At 39.4% G+C, this 19,960-nt stretch overlaps 1 protein-coding gene and 1 long non-coding RNA gene across 2 annotated transcripts in view; one reads left to right on the top strand and one right to left on the bottom strand.

Annotated features, from left to right (window-relative positions):
* Nucleotides 1–696: 696 nt before the first annotated feature.
* Nucleotides 697–5,465, top strand: LOC130356159 (cbp/p300-interacting transactivator 3-like). The gene is made up of 2 exons (XM_056557284.1): nt 697–819; nt 2,882–5,465. Exon 2 carries the CDS (start codon nt 2,885–2,887, stop codon nt 3,428–3,430), a length of 546 nt encoding a protein of 181 aa, XP_056413259.1. The 5' UTR covers nt 697–819; nt 2,882–2,884; the 3' UTR covers nt 3,431–5,465.
* Nucleotides 5,466–5,665: 200 nt separating this feature from the next.
* LOC130356160 (uncharacterized) overlaps nt 5,666–19,960 on the bottom strand; it is a 92,472-nt gene continuing 78,177 nt past the window's right edge. The window contains exon 3 of the long non-coding RNA XR_008888799.1: nt 5,666–6,035. This is a non-coding gene — a long non-coding RNA (uncharacterized LOC130356160). The remainder of the gene's footprint in view (nt 6,036–19,960) is intronic.

The raw sequence follows: 19,960 nt of genomic DNA, 5'->3' as shown, positions 1-19,960 counted from the left end.
CGGCCGGAGCGCATAACGTAACATTTATACTGCAGATTTTATTGTAAACTAATGAGTAAACATAGTTCAAATTAAAATATGCAAAAGATACAGTATATGTAATTAGTCCTTAAAACTACCTAAAAAATACCATTAAGAAAACTCTTGACAATTACTAGCAAAAAGTGAGGAAAAACTTTTTGAAAGAGGCCCAATAAACTTAAACTATGCGTGCATGTACACTGTACATAAACATATGTTTCTACCATCCTTAACCGAGGATAACATTTGCCATGATCTTTTATTATTTACTCATACAGCACCCCTATCCTTACATTCCTCTAAAGCATACATAAAGGTAAAATACACCTCACTGTGCACACAGTATACACTAGACACAGAAAAGACACAGAGCTTACACTAAGTTTACATATGGGCTCACAATTTATAAGTAGTATGTCAGATTCATAGTCATTTCCATGTAGTTAAATATAACTATTGTTATTTTAGTTTTATTCTACAAAGGCATTATTTGAATGCTGATTCTCTGTCCCATAGGGCACCTTGCCTCAGTGGCGTAACCATTTGATAGGCAGCAGTTCATGGAGTCTAACAACAACACATGGGCAGGGATACAGCTAGAGTGGATTGAGGCCAACCAATCAGGGCCAGGGGCGTGTCTATGTAGCCACCACCTCACTGTAGTCTCTTCTTTAGAGTCCTATTTAGTAATGCACACTGGTGTAGGAAGTAGTCTGGAGGACTGGGCTAGATTCCTTTCATTTACACACTGATTGGATTGGATTTACAAAGAGCAGATCAAGGGAGCTGCTGTTTCGGGTGAGTGTATTAACCCTATTGCTATGTTGCTTCTACATATTTGTTTATATATACATTTTTACATTGTAGTATTAGTATTATGTTTGTTATTTAAATTCTGTTAACATGCTCTGCAACACTCTTCACACACTGTGGTTATACTGACCCCCTAACAAGACTTCCATTAGCTGCACAAACAGCACTCCAATACTTCTATGAACTATTGTGGTAAGTGCAACATTCCTAAGATTCAGATAAACCTCATGGAAACAAAAAATCTAAGAAATAACACACGGAACTGTTAATGCATTATCATATTCCTTTGTTCAAAACCCCCAACAATTCTTTGCATTGTGAAGAGTTAAACATTTTCCGTTTAAGTCTTTTGTTTTCATTGTAAATCCCCTGTGACTTTAATGCACATCCCAATGTGTGTAAAAAAGGACACTCAATCCTATTAAAGCCTGGCCTGTACAAGTCTGCTTAAGGATACATTTAGCTTTCTAGTTTTACAATTGCTTTTATTCATTGGCTTTATTATCACATGCAAATTAATCATGTGTTCTATACATGTATTTTCATTTATTAATTATACTAGAATGCTGCAAATCCTAAATTTGTTCAAACCTGAATTGTAAATCCCCTTACTGTGAAGAGCAGCTCATGTTACATGAAAGAGGACTCACTAAGTATAAAGCCATTGTTCATACATATAAACAAGAATATAAATTTACAATTATTATTATATTATTAAAATGTAAAAAAATTCAATCGACAAAATATTCTCAGATAAACATTATATTTACATTTTAAATAATAAATCAAATAATAATGCAAAGATATAACTGTAATTTATATATTTTCTGCATCCTTAAGAGGCGAGTATATAAATTACTATTTTTAACCTTACAGTATATTTTCAAGTGTCTTGAATGTGCTACGTATTTTTCGATTGCATCTTTCTAACAAAAACAACTTAAACGTCCTTATCCCAAACACACAAGGGCATTGACCAACCAAGCAGAAACTCATGGAAATGCAACAAAAAATAATTCTCTTGAGCATTTAACTGTTCATGTACGTACATGTTTTGTATTCATAGAGGACACTACTTATTATTTTATGTTAATATGCAAAGTTGCATGAATTTTGGTCTTGGGGGAAAAAGTTATTATTTGCATGACCTATACACACATGAGCAGGGGAGATTGATTAAAGCCTATGCAAAGGGTAAGCGGTGTAGTTGCCAATAGCAACCAGATTGTTTAATAAAAGAATAAAAAAAATTAAAAAAAAGGACCTCAATAAATAAATAAAGGAAGCAAGCTGGTTGGCTGCCATGGGCTACTGCTCCACTTTCCCTTTGCACAGGTTCTGATAAATGTCCCTCCCTTATATTTAGGATTTGTAATTAAGGATACCTATAGAAATACCTAAAGCTGGAAGTAAAGACTTGCAGGTATTAAATACAAGCATGAGGAAGTTTGATGTGGATATTTAGAAGAAATTGGTTAAGGGAAGCAATGTTTTAATATAGAGCAGATCACATGTTGAACGTATGTGGCACAACTGCATTAATAAACAGAAAAACAGTGGCTGGTCTTGGCTGCTTCCTCGTCTTTGTTAAATATCTGTTTACTGTTGAAGTGTAGTTTACAACAACTACTTGCTAGAATAGGTGCCGTAAATCCAAGCAAGGTACCGTCTGGTTTTATAAGGCAGAAACACTTAGGCTGGGTTCACACTGTGGAATTTCTGGGCAGAATTTCTGCCAGAGATTAAGCCGGTGGCACTAGGACCGCGCAGACTGCATTGCCGTCCCCATAGATGTCAATGCATTTCTGAGCAGATCTCCCAAAAGATCCACCCAGAAATGCATTGCAGTCTATGGGGACGGCAATGCAGTCCGCATGGTCCTAGCGCCGCCGGCTCGATTTGCGGCAGAAATTCTGCCCAGAAATTCTGCAGTGTGAACCTAGCCTTAAAGTTGTACAAAATATTATCTTAAAAGTATTACCAAAATATTTATATAAATTTTTCTTTTTCAATAAAGCAATATATATATACTTCTTTCCTAACATAGGGAATGGCAGACCCAATGATGATGCAAGCCATGCAAAACGGACATCCCAATTATAGGATGAACATGAGCAGTATGCAGTCTCAACCACATCCTCATTCTGCTAGAAGTATGCCTTCAATACCAATGATGCAATATGGAGTTGGTCATCCAGATGGAAATATGAGGGCGCGGATGAATATGCATCAGCATGTGGCAAATCCTATGATGTACCCTGGACAAGCTCAATCCTATATGGCGACTCAGCAACTAATGGCTACAATGCATCTTCAAAAACTCAACACTCAGTACCAGGGACATCCAATGATGACTAATACTGGACTTGTACAGGGACTTCCAGCTTACAAAATGGCACCAAATCACCACCAAAACATGCCTACATTAAATGTGACAGATGCTGACCTCATTGATGAGGATGTATTAACATCTCTGGTCCTGGAATTAGGTTTGGACAGAATCGAAGAGCTACCTGAACTATACTTGGGGCACAATGAGATGGATTTTATTTTGGACTTTGTAGGCAAGCAGCAGGTTAGCACTGTAACCTGCTGAAGGACAGTTTATTAATAGGCAACTGTGAAACTAAGCTGCACTGTATATGGCTTCCAGAGGTCCTAAGTTTAATAACTCACTGCCCTCGATTCGAAACAAAACGTGGTAAAATAAGGCTCTCTGGACTATATTAACAATCACGAGAGATTCATTTCTTATTTCATATACACAATAAACATACCTATAGCTGAAGGCTTCATGTAACAATTGGAAGATAATTACCATAATGCATTTGACTGAAAACTTTGCACCAAACCATTTATTTGTATCATTTCCTCGCCTTGATCGCCAGTAACAATATCAATTGCAATAATTCCACTTATTTCATGTCATTTTACTGGTGATGGTTTGTTTACATTTTCTTTGAATGCACAATCAGTTTGGTGTATAATATATTTTTTTTCATTTACATGGAACAATTATTGCTCCTGATTTGCACTAGACTGCTAAAAGCTTATTATTGCTTTACTGTCACTAGGGCTTGCTCAGTATACTAGGCCTAAACCATTCTTAAACCAGGTTCACCTTGTGCAGCTTTTGATGTGTTGTCTTTTAGAACAAGCCAGGACTGGATCTTAACTGGATTGAGTTCCGAATGCTGTGTGCGGGCTTCCATGTTCACGCCCACCCCCTTGTGACGTCACAGCCTGCCCCCTGAATGAAAGTCTATGGGAAGGGGGCGTCACGGCATTGAGGGGGCGGGACATGACGTCACATGATGAGGCGTGACGTCACGAGGGGGCAGGAAACGGAAGCCCGCACACAGCAGTCGGAACTCAATGTTCCGGATGCTGGGTAGCGGAGTAACCCTTTAAAGAGAGGAAAGGCTTCTTTTTTAGGCAAAACTTGTAATTGGAGAGTCTGGCATTAAAACTGTTATATTGTTTCAGACAAATTATTCTTAGTAGCCACATCAATAAAAAAAACTATTATAAAGTAGCTTAAGGTACTGGACGCATGTGCCCTTATGATTAGGTTTCTACACACACTTTCTTTTTTTGTTTTTTGTAAACTGCCTCTGCAGTTGTTGAGACAAAGCCAGAAGTGTATGCAAAAGAAATGGGAAATATAAAGGAAGGACTTATACTTCCCCTTTCTTATGGATAAACTTCTGAGTTTGTCTCAATAACTGCACTGGCAATATTTAAAAAAATGGCCAAAAAAAAAAACCTGTGTGGAAACCTAGCCTATTTTTGGCTTTTAAGTTTGTGTTCAGGTATAAACCCACGTGCAATGTCAAATAATTATATAGAATTTTGGAAAAAAATAAAAAAAATTGCACTGTACAGTTGGGTGGTTGCAGGTTTATGGAGATATTGTGGATGATTCCATTACAGTAAATGCAGATAGCCATACATGTTCTTAATCTAAAACATAAAACAAATTGGATAGTTACATTGTAAATGATAAATAAAAGAGAAATGATGAAATGGCATTTGTGGACTTAAACATTGCTGTTAAGATTAAATCTAAATAGAATGAACTTTATTTCCAACATAATATGACCTCACTAAAATTCTGCTGTCCCCTGAAATCGACCTCAATAGACCAAATGTAGTCTTTTGACTATGATTGGTCTGTTTTACGCTGATATACATTTTTTGTGAGACAAAATACCTTAGGAATCTACACTATTCTATCTCACAAATGAAACGTATGGAAGATATCAGATGCTATCTTTATGAGGGACTTTCTTGTGAAGACAAACCCTATAAAAGGTCTACAATGGCCCCTATACATTGTAGAGCAAAGACGCTAAGCAGCAAATCCCTGAAGGTTAGGGTGGCTGACTTTCATATGACAAGGCGTTGTGTAATAACCGAATAACCAGTCAAGCAACTGTAAAAGAGGGAGTAACCTGTCAAGAAATTGTTCTCCAATAGTGAGTCTTTGCTCAATAGTGAGCCACTCCGTTTAACACAGTCTAAGAGAACACAGGTTTTCACCCTTTCACCGCTACACTGAAGTTATCTGCTATGTAACCTTAAAAATAATACTCTGTATGAAAAACATTTTTTTTAAATCAACTGGTGGCAGAAAGTTGTGCAGATATGTAAATTACTCCTATTTAAAAATCTTAAAGGGGTACTCCGCTGGAATATATATATATATATATATATATATATATATATATATATATTTTTTTTTTTTTTTTTTTTTTAAATAAATTGGTGCCAGAAAGATTTGTAAATTACTTCTATTTAAAAAAAAAATTCCTCTGCAGTACCCCTTTAAGTTGTGTCTGGAGACAGATAGTAACAAACAAGCAAAGGGTCAATACTGAGAAGTCAGAATATACAACAAAACCACGGCAAACCAGGAGAGGACAACAAGACAGAGGCAAAGGGGGTCAAATAATAGTCAGACAAATGAGGGATAATCAGGAAGAGTTGTCAGATATAAGCAATTCACAAGTGCACCACATAGCATACTAGATACAATAACTAGCAAAGAGGAAAGAGACAAGCATATTTATATAACGGGCCAAGCCCATGGATTGGTTTATCAAGCCTAATCTGTTTTTTTTGGTTGTTAGACAAATTCTTATATTGATTCTGCCTGGTCCTTCAACCAGCAACACCAGCGAGGCAGCAACTGAAAGAATCTGCAGGAACACAAAACAAATAAAGGTTTTCTTCATGAATAACATACATTTTTTTTCTGAAACATAATGATCTAATATATAGCTATGATGCACAGTTGCCATATTTTTAAAATTTCATACACAAAAGACATGTTTTATAACATGAAATACACAAAAGACATGTTTTAAAACATAAAACAGACTAGAGTATTGATCATAACAAAAACTCCAGTTGAGGGTGCAAATACAGTTCCCACATACTGTTATGTATGGGAAATCCTTATACAACCATATGGAGAACCGTATACATTGACCTACCATGCAAAAATGTATGCAACAAGATGCATCCGGATGTGTACGTCTTTGGTAGCGTACGGTTTTGTGTGTTTTTTTTTATTACTGTGCACAAAACTGCAGTCTACTACGGTTTTGTGTCCTGTTTAACCCCTTAAGGACCGGGGGGTTTTCCGTTTTTGCATTTTCGTTTTTTGCTCCTTGCCTTTAAAAAATCATAACTCTTTCAATTTTGCACCTAAAAATCCATATGATGGCTTATTTTTTGCGCCACCAATTCTACTTTGTAATGACGTCAGTCATTTTGCTTAAAAATCTACGGTGAAACGGAAAAAAAAATCATTGTGCGACAAAATTGAAAAATAAAACGCAGTTTTGTAACTTTTGGGGGCTTCCGTTTCTACGTAGTACATTTTTCGGTAAAAATGACACCTTATCTTTATTCTGTAGGTCCATACGATTAAAATGATACCCTACTTATATAGGTTTGATTTTGTCGGACTTCTGGAAAAAATCATAACTACATGCAGGAAAATTAATACGTTTAAAATTGTCATCTTCTGACCCCTATAACTTTTTTATTTTTCTGTGTATGGGGCGGTATGAGGGCTAATTTTTTGCGCCGTGATCTGAAGTTTTTAATGGTACCATTTTTGCATTGATGGGACTTATTGATCGCTTTTTATTCATTTTTAAATGATATAAAAAGTGACCAAAAATGCACTATTTTGGACTTTGGAATTTTTTTGCGCGCACGCTATTGACCAAGCGGTTTAATTAATGATATATTTTTATAATTCGGACATTTACGCACGTGGTGATACCATATATGTTTATTTTTATTTTTATTTACACTGTGTTTTTTTTTATTGGAAAAGCGGGGGTGATTCAAACTTTTAATAGGGGAGGAGTTAAAAGATCTTTATTCACTTTTTTTTCTCACTTTTTTTTGCAGTGTTATAGCTCCCATAGGGACCTATAACACTGCACACACTGATCTTCATCATTGATCACTGGTTTCTCATAAGAAACCAGTGATCAACGATTCTGCCGCATGACTGCTCATGCCTGGATCTCAGGTACTGAGCAGTCATTCGGCGATCGGACAGCGAGGAGGCAGGTAGGGGCCCTCCCGCTGTCCTGTCAGCTGTTCGGGATGCCGCGATTAGCCGCGGCTATCCCGAACAGCCCGACTGAGCTAGCCGGCCACTTTCGGTTTCGCTTTTAGCTGCGTGCAATTAGAGGCGGGTCCCGGCTTCACTATGATGCCGGGCCCGCCGTGATATGACGCGGGGTTACTGTGTAACCCCGCGTTATATCAGGAGAGCAGGACCAAGGGCGTACCTGTACGCCCTTGGTTCTTAAGGGGTTAAAAACCGTATACGATCTGTATACTTTTTTTTTTTTTTTTTTTTTACTTTGAAGTCAATGAAAAACGTGTCTACAGTGCCATACGGTTTTTTGGGATACATTTTTTTCTTGTTCATTGCAAACCACACCTACTTTTCTTGGAATTTCAATAAAACAATTGGAACTTTATTGCACTAAAGTGTTATACTTTTTTTTTTTACTTTTTTATTACAAAAACTGATGCAACCGACCTCTAAATTCAAAATGCATATGGTTTAAAACCTTATGCAGTTTCATTTCAGAGCACACATTTGCATACAGTTTTGTCAGTTTTTAGGGCATACGTTCTGCACAAAAAAAAAAAAAAACTGATGCAAAACAGTATGGCAAAATCGTGATGTGAATGCACCCTGAGAAGCGGGTAACTTTCCAACTGTAAACAACACATGTGGGAGATTCATCTAAACCTGTGTAAGGGTACATTTACACCAGCAGATCCTCAGCGCTGCAGATCCGCCGCTGAAGGACTGCAGTATGCTGTCTTTACAGGTGCCTGCTGTGAGTGGCAATCCGTCGCTATGAGCAGAAACACTGCGATGTGCGAGTCACCGCGCGCACATCGCGGCTGCTCTCGGCCTAGCTCAGGGAGCAGGGGGAGCGGCCGCGATGTGCGCGAGTACACCGCGCATGCACGGCAACTTGCACATCACAATCGCAGCAGTGTCTGTTCGTAGCGGTGAATTGCACCCTGTAGGGGTCCTTCATCGGCAGATATGCAGCGTTATATACTCTGTGGATCCGTTCGTGTGAACATACCCTAAAGGAAAAGTGGACCAGTTGCCCATAGCAACCAATCAGATCGCTTCTTTCATTTTTGAAAAGGCCTCTGAAAAATAGAAGCAATCTGATTGGTTGCTGTGGGCAACTGTTCAATTTTCCTCACCACAGGTCTTGATGAATTTCCACCATGATCCGTTAACAGGGATAATTTATACCCTTTCTTTATATCCCACACTGAAATTTAAAGGGGTAGTCCAGTGCTGAAAAACATATCCCCTATCCTAAGGATAGGGGATAAGTTTCAGATCGCGGGGGTCCGACCGCTGGGGCCCCCCGCCATCTCCTGTACGGGGCCCCAGCCAGCTGGCCAGATAGCGAGTGTCGACCACCACACAAAGTGGCGGCTGACACGCCCCCTCAATACATTGCTATGACAGAGCCGGAGATTGCCGAAGGCAGCGCTCCAGTTATGCCATAGAGTTGTATTGAGGGGGCGTGTCAGCCCCCTTCTCGCGGGCTGCCGGGGCCCCGTACAGCTATATTACATCACTGTAGTCGTTATCACTTGGGCTCGAAGCCCATAGACCTAGAACATATGCTTTTACATCATATATCACCGTTTTTGGCTGCAGTCCAAACAACAGATGATAAAACGGAACTGGGGACACAGGCTTATTAAAAGCTCAGACACATAGCCCCCCTGACACGGTTCATTCCTCAAAGCTTAATCAGAGGTCTGGGCTAATGGTGTACTCACTGTATGTTTGCACACCTGTGCAATGGATGTGTGTGTGTGTGTATGTATATATATATATATATATATATATATATATATATATATATATATATATACACACACTATATGTATATATATATATATATATATATATATATATATATATAGATAGATAGATAGATAGATAGATAGATAGATAGAGATATTTGTTTATTTATAAGGTGCACACAGATTCTGCAGCGCTGTACACTGAAATTGGTCCCTTTCCCCTTTGGGGCTCATGATCTATATTGATCTATCAATATGTTTTGGAGAGTAGGAGGAATCCGGATTACCCAAAGAAAACCCCAGCATAAAATAAAATAAGACACGCATACAACACCTGACAGGCATCAGATGTTTGGTTTAGCAAGTGATCCACCTTGTGTTTGGCAGCATTCCTCAATGGCTAATGTCAGACTGGAAGAGACTCTGCACAACCTCTTGCAGCGAGTTGCTGGCTGTGTGCACTACTCTTTGCTACAGTCATGTCAGTTATACAACAATTAAGGTGTATAACCACAACTGTGTCTGCTGTTTATGGAAAAATAAAACCCACATGTAGTGGCAAGTGGACACAATTTTTGGTTAAACTTCAGTTGTACTGAAAAAGTGTGTGGCCATTGGCCTCTGTGGGTTTGGTTTGATCCACAAACAGTGGCTGTAACGTTGAAGAACATCATAAGGCCATGGTCACACAATGTATTATGGGTTGTTTGTTTCACCTGTAAAACAGCGGTCAATTTTCTTTTCCAGTTGTCTTTCATTAAAAAAAAACGTATGTTTTGTAATGGCTGAAAATGACACAATGGCCCTGATTTACTATTGTAAACCTGACATGTTTTGTTGGGTTGTGCGCCAGATTCTGAAAAAAAAACCCGACCAACTCTCCATTTTACTGAGAAAACCTGAAAAGGGTTGTGGCTGTTGGGAAAAGCAGGCGTGACTATCAAAAAGGGCATGTCTATGACATTTTCACAAAAACCCAATATATATAGTAAGGTTTCCACAGAAAATGTAGTGAATTTGAACAGAGGAAAACCAGACAGATCAGAGCAGGTGTAAAAAAAACAGCATTAACAAGCTTCAAAGCAGGTAAAGCGTGTCGGCACTGCTATCCCTCAGTGCATCTCCCTTTTTCCGTCTACGTGTATAGCTCAGCTAGCAATGAGTAGGTGAATCTTGTGTGGTGGTGCTCATGTACATAGAAACTCAGGGTAAATACGATTCCAATAGCAAGAAAAAAGTACAGGCAACTCACCACGTTGTAGATATTCACTCTGTGTTTATTGCTGGGACATGCAGGCAAAGCGGCTCCACCCCGCACCGGGATGCCGAGCGCTAGTGCGTTTACGATGACAGCTGTTTCTTTCCACTTGGGAACTTCAACAGATCGTCTCCATTCACCTGTGCACGTGACCTTATATCTCCTCCTTCAAACGTGACGTTGTGCCGAGGTGAGCAGAGCTACAATCTTACAAATAAGTATATAAGAGTTATTAAAAAAAAAAAATTTACAATAAATACATTCCATATCTTTGAACCAGTGAAGATAGCAAAATTGCAGTGATACATTGTTAAAAAATGTATGTACTAAAAAACTATTTGTAAACATACATTTTATAGGTTTCATCTGTGAGTCAATTAATTTCATATTGAGAAATAACGTGTTTCAATTTAGGGAGCAGTGGTACGCCCAATGGGTGGTACAGCCATGAGGACCCCTGGCGAAGCTGTACCTTGCAACTTTCGAGGAAAAGTATGTCTTCACAAATGCCAATCCCTTCCTAGAGCATATAGGACACTACTCTTGTTTTGTTGATGACGTGTTCATGCTCTGGAAGGGCACACCAAAAGACTTTGAAAATTTCATCAGTTATCTTAACAATAACCATATGAATATGGCCTTTACCTCGAAACATAGCAACACAGAACTAGAATTTCTAGACGTCCTCATAAAAAAGCAAAATGATTCACTAACCACAATAGGCTACAGGAAATAAACCGCAAGTAACACATTGCTACACTATACCAGCTACAATACCATATGGACAATTACTTAGACTCAGACGGATCAATAATACAGAAGAAGCATTCAACACACAAGCTGAAGAACTGCTTAACCGACTAGAAAATAGAGGATACCCACTACAAATGTTAAAAATGACAGTAGAGAGAGTAAAGAAAATTGACAGAAACACCTTACTGACAAACAGGAGACACAGAAAACACACAAAAATTAAAGAGATAACATCAAAAAAGGAAAGGTTCACATTTACATTTAAATACAGTCCCATGCACCAAGTCATAAAAAGATCTATACTGACAAATTGGCACCTTATAGAGACCAGATTCTAGGGAATTTAAAAATAGAAAAACCAATGATAGCTTTTAAGCGAACTAAAAATCTAAAAGATGAATTAGTACAAAGCAAAATAATGGAAAAAAGAACATTAGAAGAAAATTGGCTAAACAAGTCACTAATTAGAGGAAATAAAAAATGTGGGAACTGTAATTGGTGTAACCATTTCATGACAAGCAACTTTGTAAATTTAGGAGGGGTTAAAAAGGAAATAACGGACTTTATGTGTTGCAGGTCTAAAAACGTGATTTATGCGATTGCATGTGAGTGCATGAGGTTCTATATAGGTAGTACTATTAGACCTATGAATATTAGATTCAGAGAACACATGCACTCCATAGAGACAAGAAAGGGCTCACCAAGATTAATTGAGCACATAATTACGGAACATGCAGGAAAAATAAAAAACTAAATTTTTATGCATAGAAAAAGTAAAAATAAAAGCAGATCAGGACAATGTGAAAAAACTAAGGGAAATAGAAGCCCGATGGATATTGAGAACGGGAGCTCAAGAAATAAAGGGGTTAAATGACAGAATAGACATGGGAGCCTTCCTCTAAGCATTGAGGAATGTATCACTGCAATTTTGCTATCTTCACTGGTTCAAAGATATGTATTTATTGTTTTTTTTTTTTAAATAACTCTTATATACTTATTTGTAAGATTGTAGCTCTGCTCACCTCGGCATGACGTCACGTTTGAAGGAGGAGATATAAGGTCACGTGCACAGGTGAATGGAGACGATCTGTTGAAGTTCCCAAGTGGAAAGAAACAGCTGTCCTCGTAAACGCACTAGCGCTCGGCATCCCGGAGCGGCGTGGAGCCGCTTTGCCTGCATGTCCCAGCAATAAACACAGAGTGAATATCTACAACGTGGTGAATTGCCTGTACTTTTTTCTTGCTATTGGAATCGTAAAAAAAACAGTGTAGGGAAACCTTAGTAAATACCATGGAAAAAAATTGTAGGGAATTAAAACCCACAAAGAAACCTACACTCCACTCTTAGTAAATCAGGGCCAATGTGTGAACATGGCCTATGGGTATGGCCCAGGGGGTGGGATTTAGCCAGTTTTTCCTGGTTTGCGCAAACCAGCTGTTAAAATTAACTCCCTGCTAAACCATGGAGAAGCAGTAATGTGAGGGTAGAGCAGTAACTCATGCCCACCCCTCCCTTCCTCTATGTATATAGTATGTATATGTGTATGGGGGGGGGGGGGGTTGGGGAATTTCTCAGTTTTGCTATAGACGCCCATTATTTTATGTTGGTACAGTTAGTTTTAGAGCATTAACGTTTCTTTTCTGCATTCTGTTGTCTTAGCAATGATATCTAGCAATATTGTATATTTCATTTTACTGTATACACACAAAATGTTTCAGTGTAAATGAGTTGAGATACATGGCAATCCCAAGGCATGGTCTTCACGAAAAAGTCCCTTACAGTAATTTTTTTTCTAAAGGGTCTCCTCACTAAGCAAGGTTGGTTAAATTCAGATGCTCACCATATACATAATGTTAATGAGGACAGATGTGTAGTTAAAAAAAAAAAAAAAGAAAAAAAAACTCACATCACTGTACAATTTACAGCCCTGGTTTCCTCTCTGAACTGTGTGCTGTGATGAGAACACTATCCCAAAATCCCCCTTGCTTGTATGAGCAGTGGAGACTGCTGGTACTTCCTAAATTTCATAAGGTGGTTGTAACACAGGGCATCAGGTTATTAAAGCAAGGCAGGCAGATGAGGATTAAGGTCATACAGGGCGCATCTGTAGCGTAAAATACCCTCTGTAGAATTCCGCCGCTACGAGCAGACAAGCAGAGCTACCCAGTCACAGCCGGGAGCTCGCTCTACGGTCCTTTTGTGACTACCGTTGGCGTATCTGCAGAGTGAAATACGCTGCAGATGTGCCTGTGTGACCCTGCCCTAACAGTACATTTTCACAAATGCTTGCTCATTTAAAATATATTTAATATGGCGTTATAAATCAGTTTTTACATACTTATTTCAAACACCGTTTTACAGTTTCTTGATACGCCTTTCTGTTCCTGAGCTATGGAGGTATAGTTTACTGTAAACTCAGACAATCAGTCAGATGGGTGTGAACTTCATTTTAGTAATGGAAGTGAAAATTAGGTGATGGATGGAATTATACAGCCAGGGGGTGTGTATTGGACATACACACCCCTCAATGTAAACCATACACACTCCTGACTGTATAAAACACCCATCACCAGACATTCACTCCCATTATTAAAGTTAAGTTCACACCCATCTGACTTACATCTCAAGAAAGGAAATGTGTATCAAGAAACTCTAAAAAGGCGTGTAAGCAGGGTACCATATGGTTTTGTTTTATTTTGCGGACAGCACACAGGCATGTAGGGACCCTCCAGCTGTAATGTCAGCTAATTGGGACCCCACAATTGAACTGCACTGGTCCCGATCAGCTTTAGTAAAGAACCAGTGCCTGCATTTTACTGGATTTAGGTCCCATGATCAACTTTGATCGAGGGGGTCTAAAGTGTTAAGCGGTTGAGGCTGCAGCCCCTGGCTTACGTTAACAACTGGGGGCCGCTTGATACCGAGCAGAATCACATCATAATCCAAAGACCCTCCAGGATGTATATATGTATATATATATATATATATATATATATATATAAATATATATATATATATATATATATATATATATGCCTTGGGGAGGGAATGGGTTAATTGTTAGTATAATCGTGATCTAACACCTTAACGACACAGGACGTAAATGTATGTCCTGGTGCCCTAGTACTTAACACACCAGAACGTACATTTAAGTCCTGTACATGACCGCGAGCACCGGAGTGGTGCTCGTGTCATGCACGGCAGGTCCCGGCTGCTATCAGCATCCAGGGACCTGCCGGTAATGGCGGAAATCAGCGATCACGCTGATGTGCGCCATTAGCCCCTCAGATGCCATGATCAATACATATCACGGCATCTGTGGCAGTGCAGTCGGTAAAATGGATGATCGGATCGTCTGCGGTGCTGCCGCGGAGATACAATCATCCATAATAGCGGACGGAGGTCCCCTCACCTGCCTCCGTCCGTCTCCAGGGGTCTTCTGCTCTGGTCTGACATCGAGCAGACCAGAGCAGAAGATTGCCGATAATACTGATCAGTGCTATGCCCTATGTATAGCACTGAACAGTATTAGCAACCAAATGACTGCTATAAATAGTCCCCTCTTGGGGGGGTATTAAAGTGTAAAAAAAAAAATTTAAAAGTTAAAAAATTTGAACCCCCCCCCCCTCCAATAAAAATGTAAATCGTCCCTTTTACCATTTTACCCCCAGAAAGTGTAAAAAAGTAAATTAAATAAACATATTTGCTATTGCCGCGTGCGTAGATATCCGAACTATCCAAATATTATGTTATTGATCCCGTACGGTGAACGGCGTAAGTGTAATAAAAATAAAAATAAAAAAAATTGCTGCTTTTTTTGTCATATAATATTCCAAAAAAAAGAAAAAATTTATTAAAGGTTTCATATATGCAAATTTGGTATCAAGAAAAAGTACAGATCACGGTGCAAAAAATTTGTCCTCATTCCGCCGCTTACACGGAAAAATGAAAAAGTTATAGGTCGTCAAAATAGAGGGATTTTAAACGCACTAATTTGGTTAAAAAGTTTGAGATTTTTTTAAAGCGGTGCAATAATAGAAAAGTATGTTATCATGGGTAACATTTTAATTGTATTGACCCACAAAGAAAACATGTCATTTTTACCGTAAATTGTACAGCGTGAAAACGAAACCTTCCAAAATTTGCAAAATTGTGATTTTCTTTTCAATTTCTCTACATAAATAGTATTTTTTGTTTTATTTCACCCTACATTTTATGGTAAAATGAGTGATGTCATTACAAAGGACAACTGGTTGCGCGAAAATCAAGTCCTCATACTCGTCTGTAGATGGAAATATATAAATAAAAAAGAGTTATTTTTAGAAGGTGAGGAGGAAAAAACAAAAATGCAAAAATAAAATTGGCTGCATCCTTAAGGCCAAAATGGGCTGTGTCCTTAAGGGGTTAAAGGAAAACTATTAGCCTGTTCACCCACACTAAACCTAATACACTGGCTTATAGTGTGGGTGAACAGGAGTCCAACGAGGGGTCACTTACTTAATTATGTCCAGTAGGTCCTGAGATATGTCCCCTAGAACAGTGGTTCTCAACCTGGGGTACAAGTACCTCCAGGGGTACTTAGCAGTTCTCCAGGGGGTACTTGAAAAAAAAATCAGTAATGGCAGCCACAGCCACTGGTTACTGGTCTGGACCACTTTGAAAGAAATGGTAGGCTGACATCACTGTACCGAGGAGCGAAGCAGGAGGACAGCAAAGGGGAAGCGCAGGCACTGGGCTGCTGTGCACAGTAACTACCATCAGTTTTGTTGCTCCACTGCCCCTGCAGACCGGGGACCTACTGCTGAGTCATAACAATAGGTCCCCAGACCAGAGGAGCAGTGGAGCAACAAAGCAGGACAGTATGGTGGCTTACAACTATATATGGGGCAGTTCGGGGGCCTACAGCTATATTTGGGGGCACAGAGGGGACCTAACAACTTTATGGGGACGCAAGCGGGTACTATTACTGTGAGTTACAATAAACATGGGGAGTTTGTAATTAGGTGGGTATTGTACTGCAGAAAGAAGCCTAAAATGTTTGTTTGGCTGGTTCTGTGGAGAAGTCTTGTATGGGAAACGTAAACAACTGCGGTTAGAGAAGACGTCACCTGTAAATTGGGGGACTGGGGATATAGGGAGAGGAACAGGGGGCCTGTTATAGAGGAAAGTAAAGCATATGAATTATACTATAATCATTACAAAATGTCTCTAATATGGGGGTACAATTTTTTGGGAATGGGCTGTCAAGGGGTACTCAGGCAAAAAAGGGTTGAGAACAACTGCCCTAGAAGATCCTCTGCTGAATTCAGTGGGGGGGGGGGGCTTTATCGGCTTAATTTACATACTCATTGTCTGTGACTCCACATCCTAGTGAAGTGGAGTCACAAAGCCCCGCCCCCTGAGAAGCCCCCTCCCATTGCTCGATTCACTGAATTCAGCTGTGGATCTTCTGGGGGACATATCTCAGGACCTACTGGACATATTTAAGTAAGTGACCCCTCGTTGGACTCCTGTTCACCCACACTATAACCCAGTGTATAAGGTTTAGTGTGGGTGAACAGGCTGACAGTTTTCCTTTAAAGGGGTACTCCCGTGGAAAACTTTTTTTTTTTTTTTAAATCAACTGGTGCCAGAAATGTAAAAAGATTTGTAAATTACTTCTATAAAAAAATCTTAATACTTCCAGTACTTATTAGCTGCTGAATACTAGAGAAGGAAGACAGAGCTCTCTGCTGACATCATGACCACAGTGTTCTCTGCTGACATCTCTGTCCATTTTAGGAACTGCCAGAGTTTTATATGTTTGCTGTGGGGATTTTCTCCTACTCTGGACAGTTCTTAAAGTGGACAGAGATGTCAGCAGAGAGCATTGTGGTCATGATGTCAGCAGAGAGCTCTGTGTTCCAAAAAGAAAACCATTTCCTCTGTAGTATTCAGCAGCTAATAAGTACTGGAAGGATTAAGATTTTTTTTTAATAGAAGTAATTTAGCAATCTGTTTAACTTTCTGGCACTAGTTGATTTAAAATAAAAAATGTTTTCCACGGGAGTACCCCTTTAAGGCCAAAATGGGCTGTGTCCTTAAGGAGTTAAGCACGCAGCCTATTTTCATTTTTGCATTTAAATTTTCTTCTCCCTGCCTTTTAATATATTGGAATAACCATGTTGGAAACAATCAAACCTATGTTGCTATATAAAACCTTAAGGGGTGTTTAAACGGAAATAAGAAAACATGTATAAGAAGAAAGATAAATTGTGTAAAAGACAAGCATTGCCACCTTAAAAATGTTCAAATGCAAAAATCACTGAGTTCAGATGGCATCCCGGTTTCTGCAGGAATTATAAACTGTGATTGCTAGTGCCTTATTCATGATGTTAAACCTTTTGACGACCCAGCACAAGTATTTTTATCATGAGGCTGTTAACAGTGGTTGAAGAGGGCTTGGAACTTATGTAAGTGGGTTAGCAACTCTCTTTCTTATATAAGAAGACCAGTACTATAAATGAAGCATTATAATTGGGGGCCCTGTTACAGATTTCGCACTGGGACCCCACATTTCCAAGTTATGCTTCCGGCTGGAGGCTTGTACAAATTATGTTTATTTATTTTGGAGAATAGGTTATGTACTTGGGCTGAAGCAAGATATATAACTGTGCTACATAGTAATACACTGAGTAAAATCACCACTGAGCAAACTGTTCCGAACACTGGAGCCGGTGCCAGGAGCTCGTGACGTCATAGCCCCACCCCTCAATGCAAGTCTATGGGAGGGGGCGTGACAACCGCCACGCCCCCTCCCATAGACTTGCATTGAAGGGGCGGAGCGTGACGTCATGAGGTGGTGGGGCAATGACGTCACAAGCTCCTGCCACCGGCTCCAGCGTTCGGAACAGTTTGTTCCAAATGCTGAGCAGTGGAGTACCCCTTTAAGGGTATTGGTAAATAATATACATAACTTTAGTGATCAATTCCAGGCAGCTATTGCCAAAGTTAATAAAATCATGGGATGCATCAAAAGAAGCATAGATGCTCATGACAAGGACATTGTTTTGCCGCTATATAAAACCTTAGTAATTCCACATTTCAAATATTGTGCTCAATTTTAGGCACCTGTATATAAGAAGGACATAACTGAACTGGGGAGGGTACAAAGGAGGGCGACCAAGGTAATTAATGGTATGGAAGGATTACAGGACCAAGACAGGTTATCAAGGCTGGGGTTATTTAGGGTGGAAAAAAAGGCGCCATAGGGGGTGATCTGTTACTGAGAAAAGGGGGAATCCTTGAAACAATTATATAACCAGCTATGTTAATAGATTTCTGGAGGTGGGACCTAATCCAGGGATTTCCAGATTTGAAATCGGTAGGGATTGTTTCCTAGTATGGAGCAATTGGTATTAGTCTGATTATGGGTTTTTGCTTTTCCCTTGATTAACGTAGTAGGGTTAATGATTGGGCTTGATGGACTCTTGTATTTTTTAACCATATGAACTTTGTAACTATGAGCATACAAAAGCATTATATCAGTAATAAGAGGGCTGCATTGTGAGGCACCTTAGTGTGGCTAAATAAATTATACAATTTACATATATATACACACACACACATATGGCATTGTGTCTCAGGGCTCTTTTGATCACTGAAAACAATCTCGGACACCTGTGATAATTAGATTTCCAGGTGAGCCCAATTTAAGGAAAAACTACTAAAGGTAACTGTTCCACATTATTATAGGGGTACTCGACTGGAGAGAAAAAAAAATTTAAATAAACTTTTGCCAGAAAGTTTAACAGATTTGTAAAAATCTATTAAAAAATCTTAACTTTTCCAGTACTTACCAGCTGCTATATGCTCCAGAGGAAGTTATTTTCTTTTTGAATGTCCTTTATGTCTGACCACAGTGCTCTCTGCTGACACCTCTGTCCATTTTAGGAACTGTCCAGAGTAGGAGCAAATCCCCATAGCAAACATATCCTGCTCTGGACAGTTCTCAAAATGGACAGAGGTGTCAGCACTGTGGTCAGACATAAAGGACATTCAAAAAGAAAAGAACTTCCCGTGGAGCATTCAACAGCTGATAAGTACTGGAAGGGTTGAGATTTTTAAATAGAAGTAATTTACAAATCTGTTTAACTTTCTGGCACCAGTTGATTAAAAAAAAAAAAAAATGTTTTCCAGGGGAGTACCCCTTTAAGCAGAGCACCATTTTCAAGCAATATGGGGAAGAAAACGGATCTCTCTCACGAAAACTTAGGTGTGATCATCTCACTATTAAGAGATTTGTGGCTGATTCAGAGCACAGACAGGTTAATGCAGATAAAGGCACATTGAGTAAGATTTCTTCCAGATCCGTGCATCGGATCAAGAGAGCAGCTGCTAAAATACTATTACATAGCAGCAAACAGATATTTGAAGCTGCTGGTGCCTCTGGAGTCCAACAGACATCAAGGTGTAGTGTCCGGCAGAGTCTTGCAACTGTGCATAAACCTTCTAATCCGCCACCACTAACCAATGCTCACAACCAGAAACGGCTACATTTGGCAGAAAAATACATGAAGACTGATTTTCAAACAGTCTTGTTCACTGATGAGTGCCGTGCAACCCTGGATGGTCCAGATGGATGGAGTTGTGGATGGTTGGTGGACGGCCACCCTTTTCCAACACTCCCTGGAGAGGGCTGCGACGTCAGCAAGGCAGTGGTGGAATCATGTTTTGGGCTGGAATCA

Source organism: Hyla sarda, chromosome 2 (assembly GCF_029499605.1).
Source record: "Hyla sarda isolate aHylSar1 chromosome 2, aHylSar1.hap1, whole genome shotgun sequence".
Classification (NCBI taxonomy): domain Eukaryota; kingdom Metazoa; phylum Chordata; class Amphibia; order Anura; family Hylidae; genus Hyla; species Hyla sarda.
The sequence above is the reverse complement of the archived record's forward strand: the minus strand, read 5'-3'. Positions and strand labels throughout refer to the sequence as shown.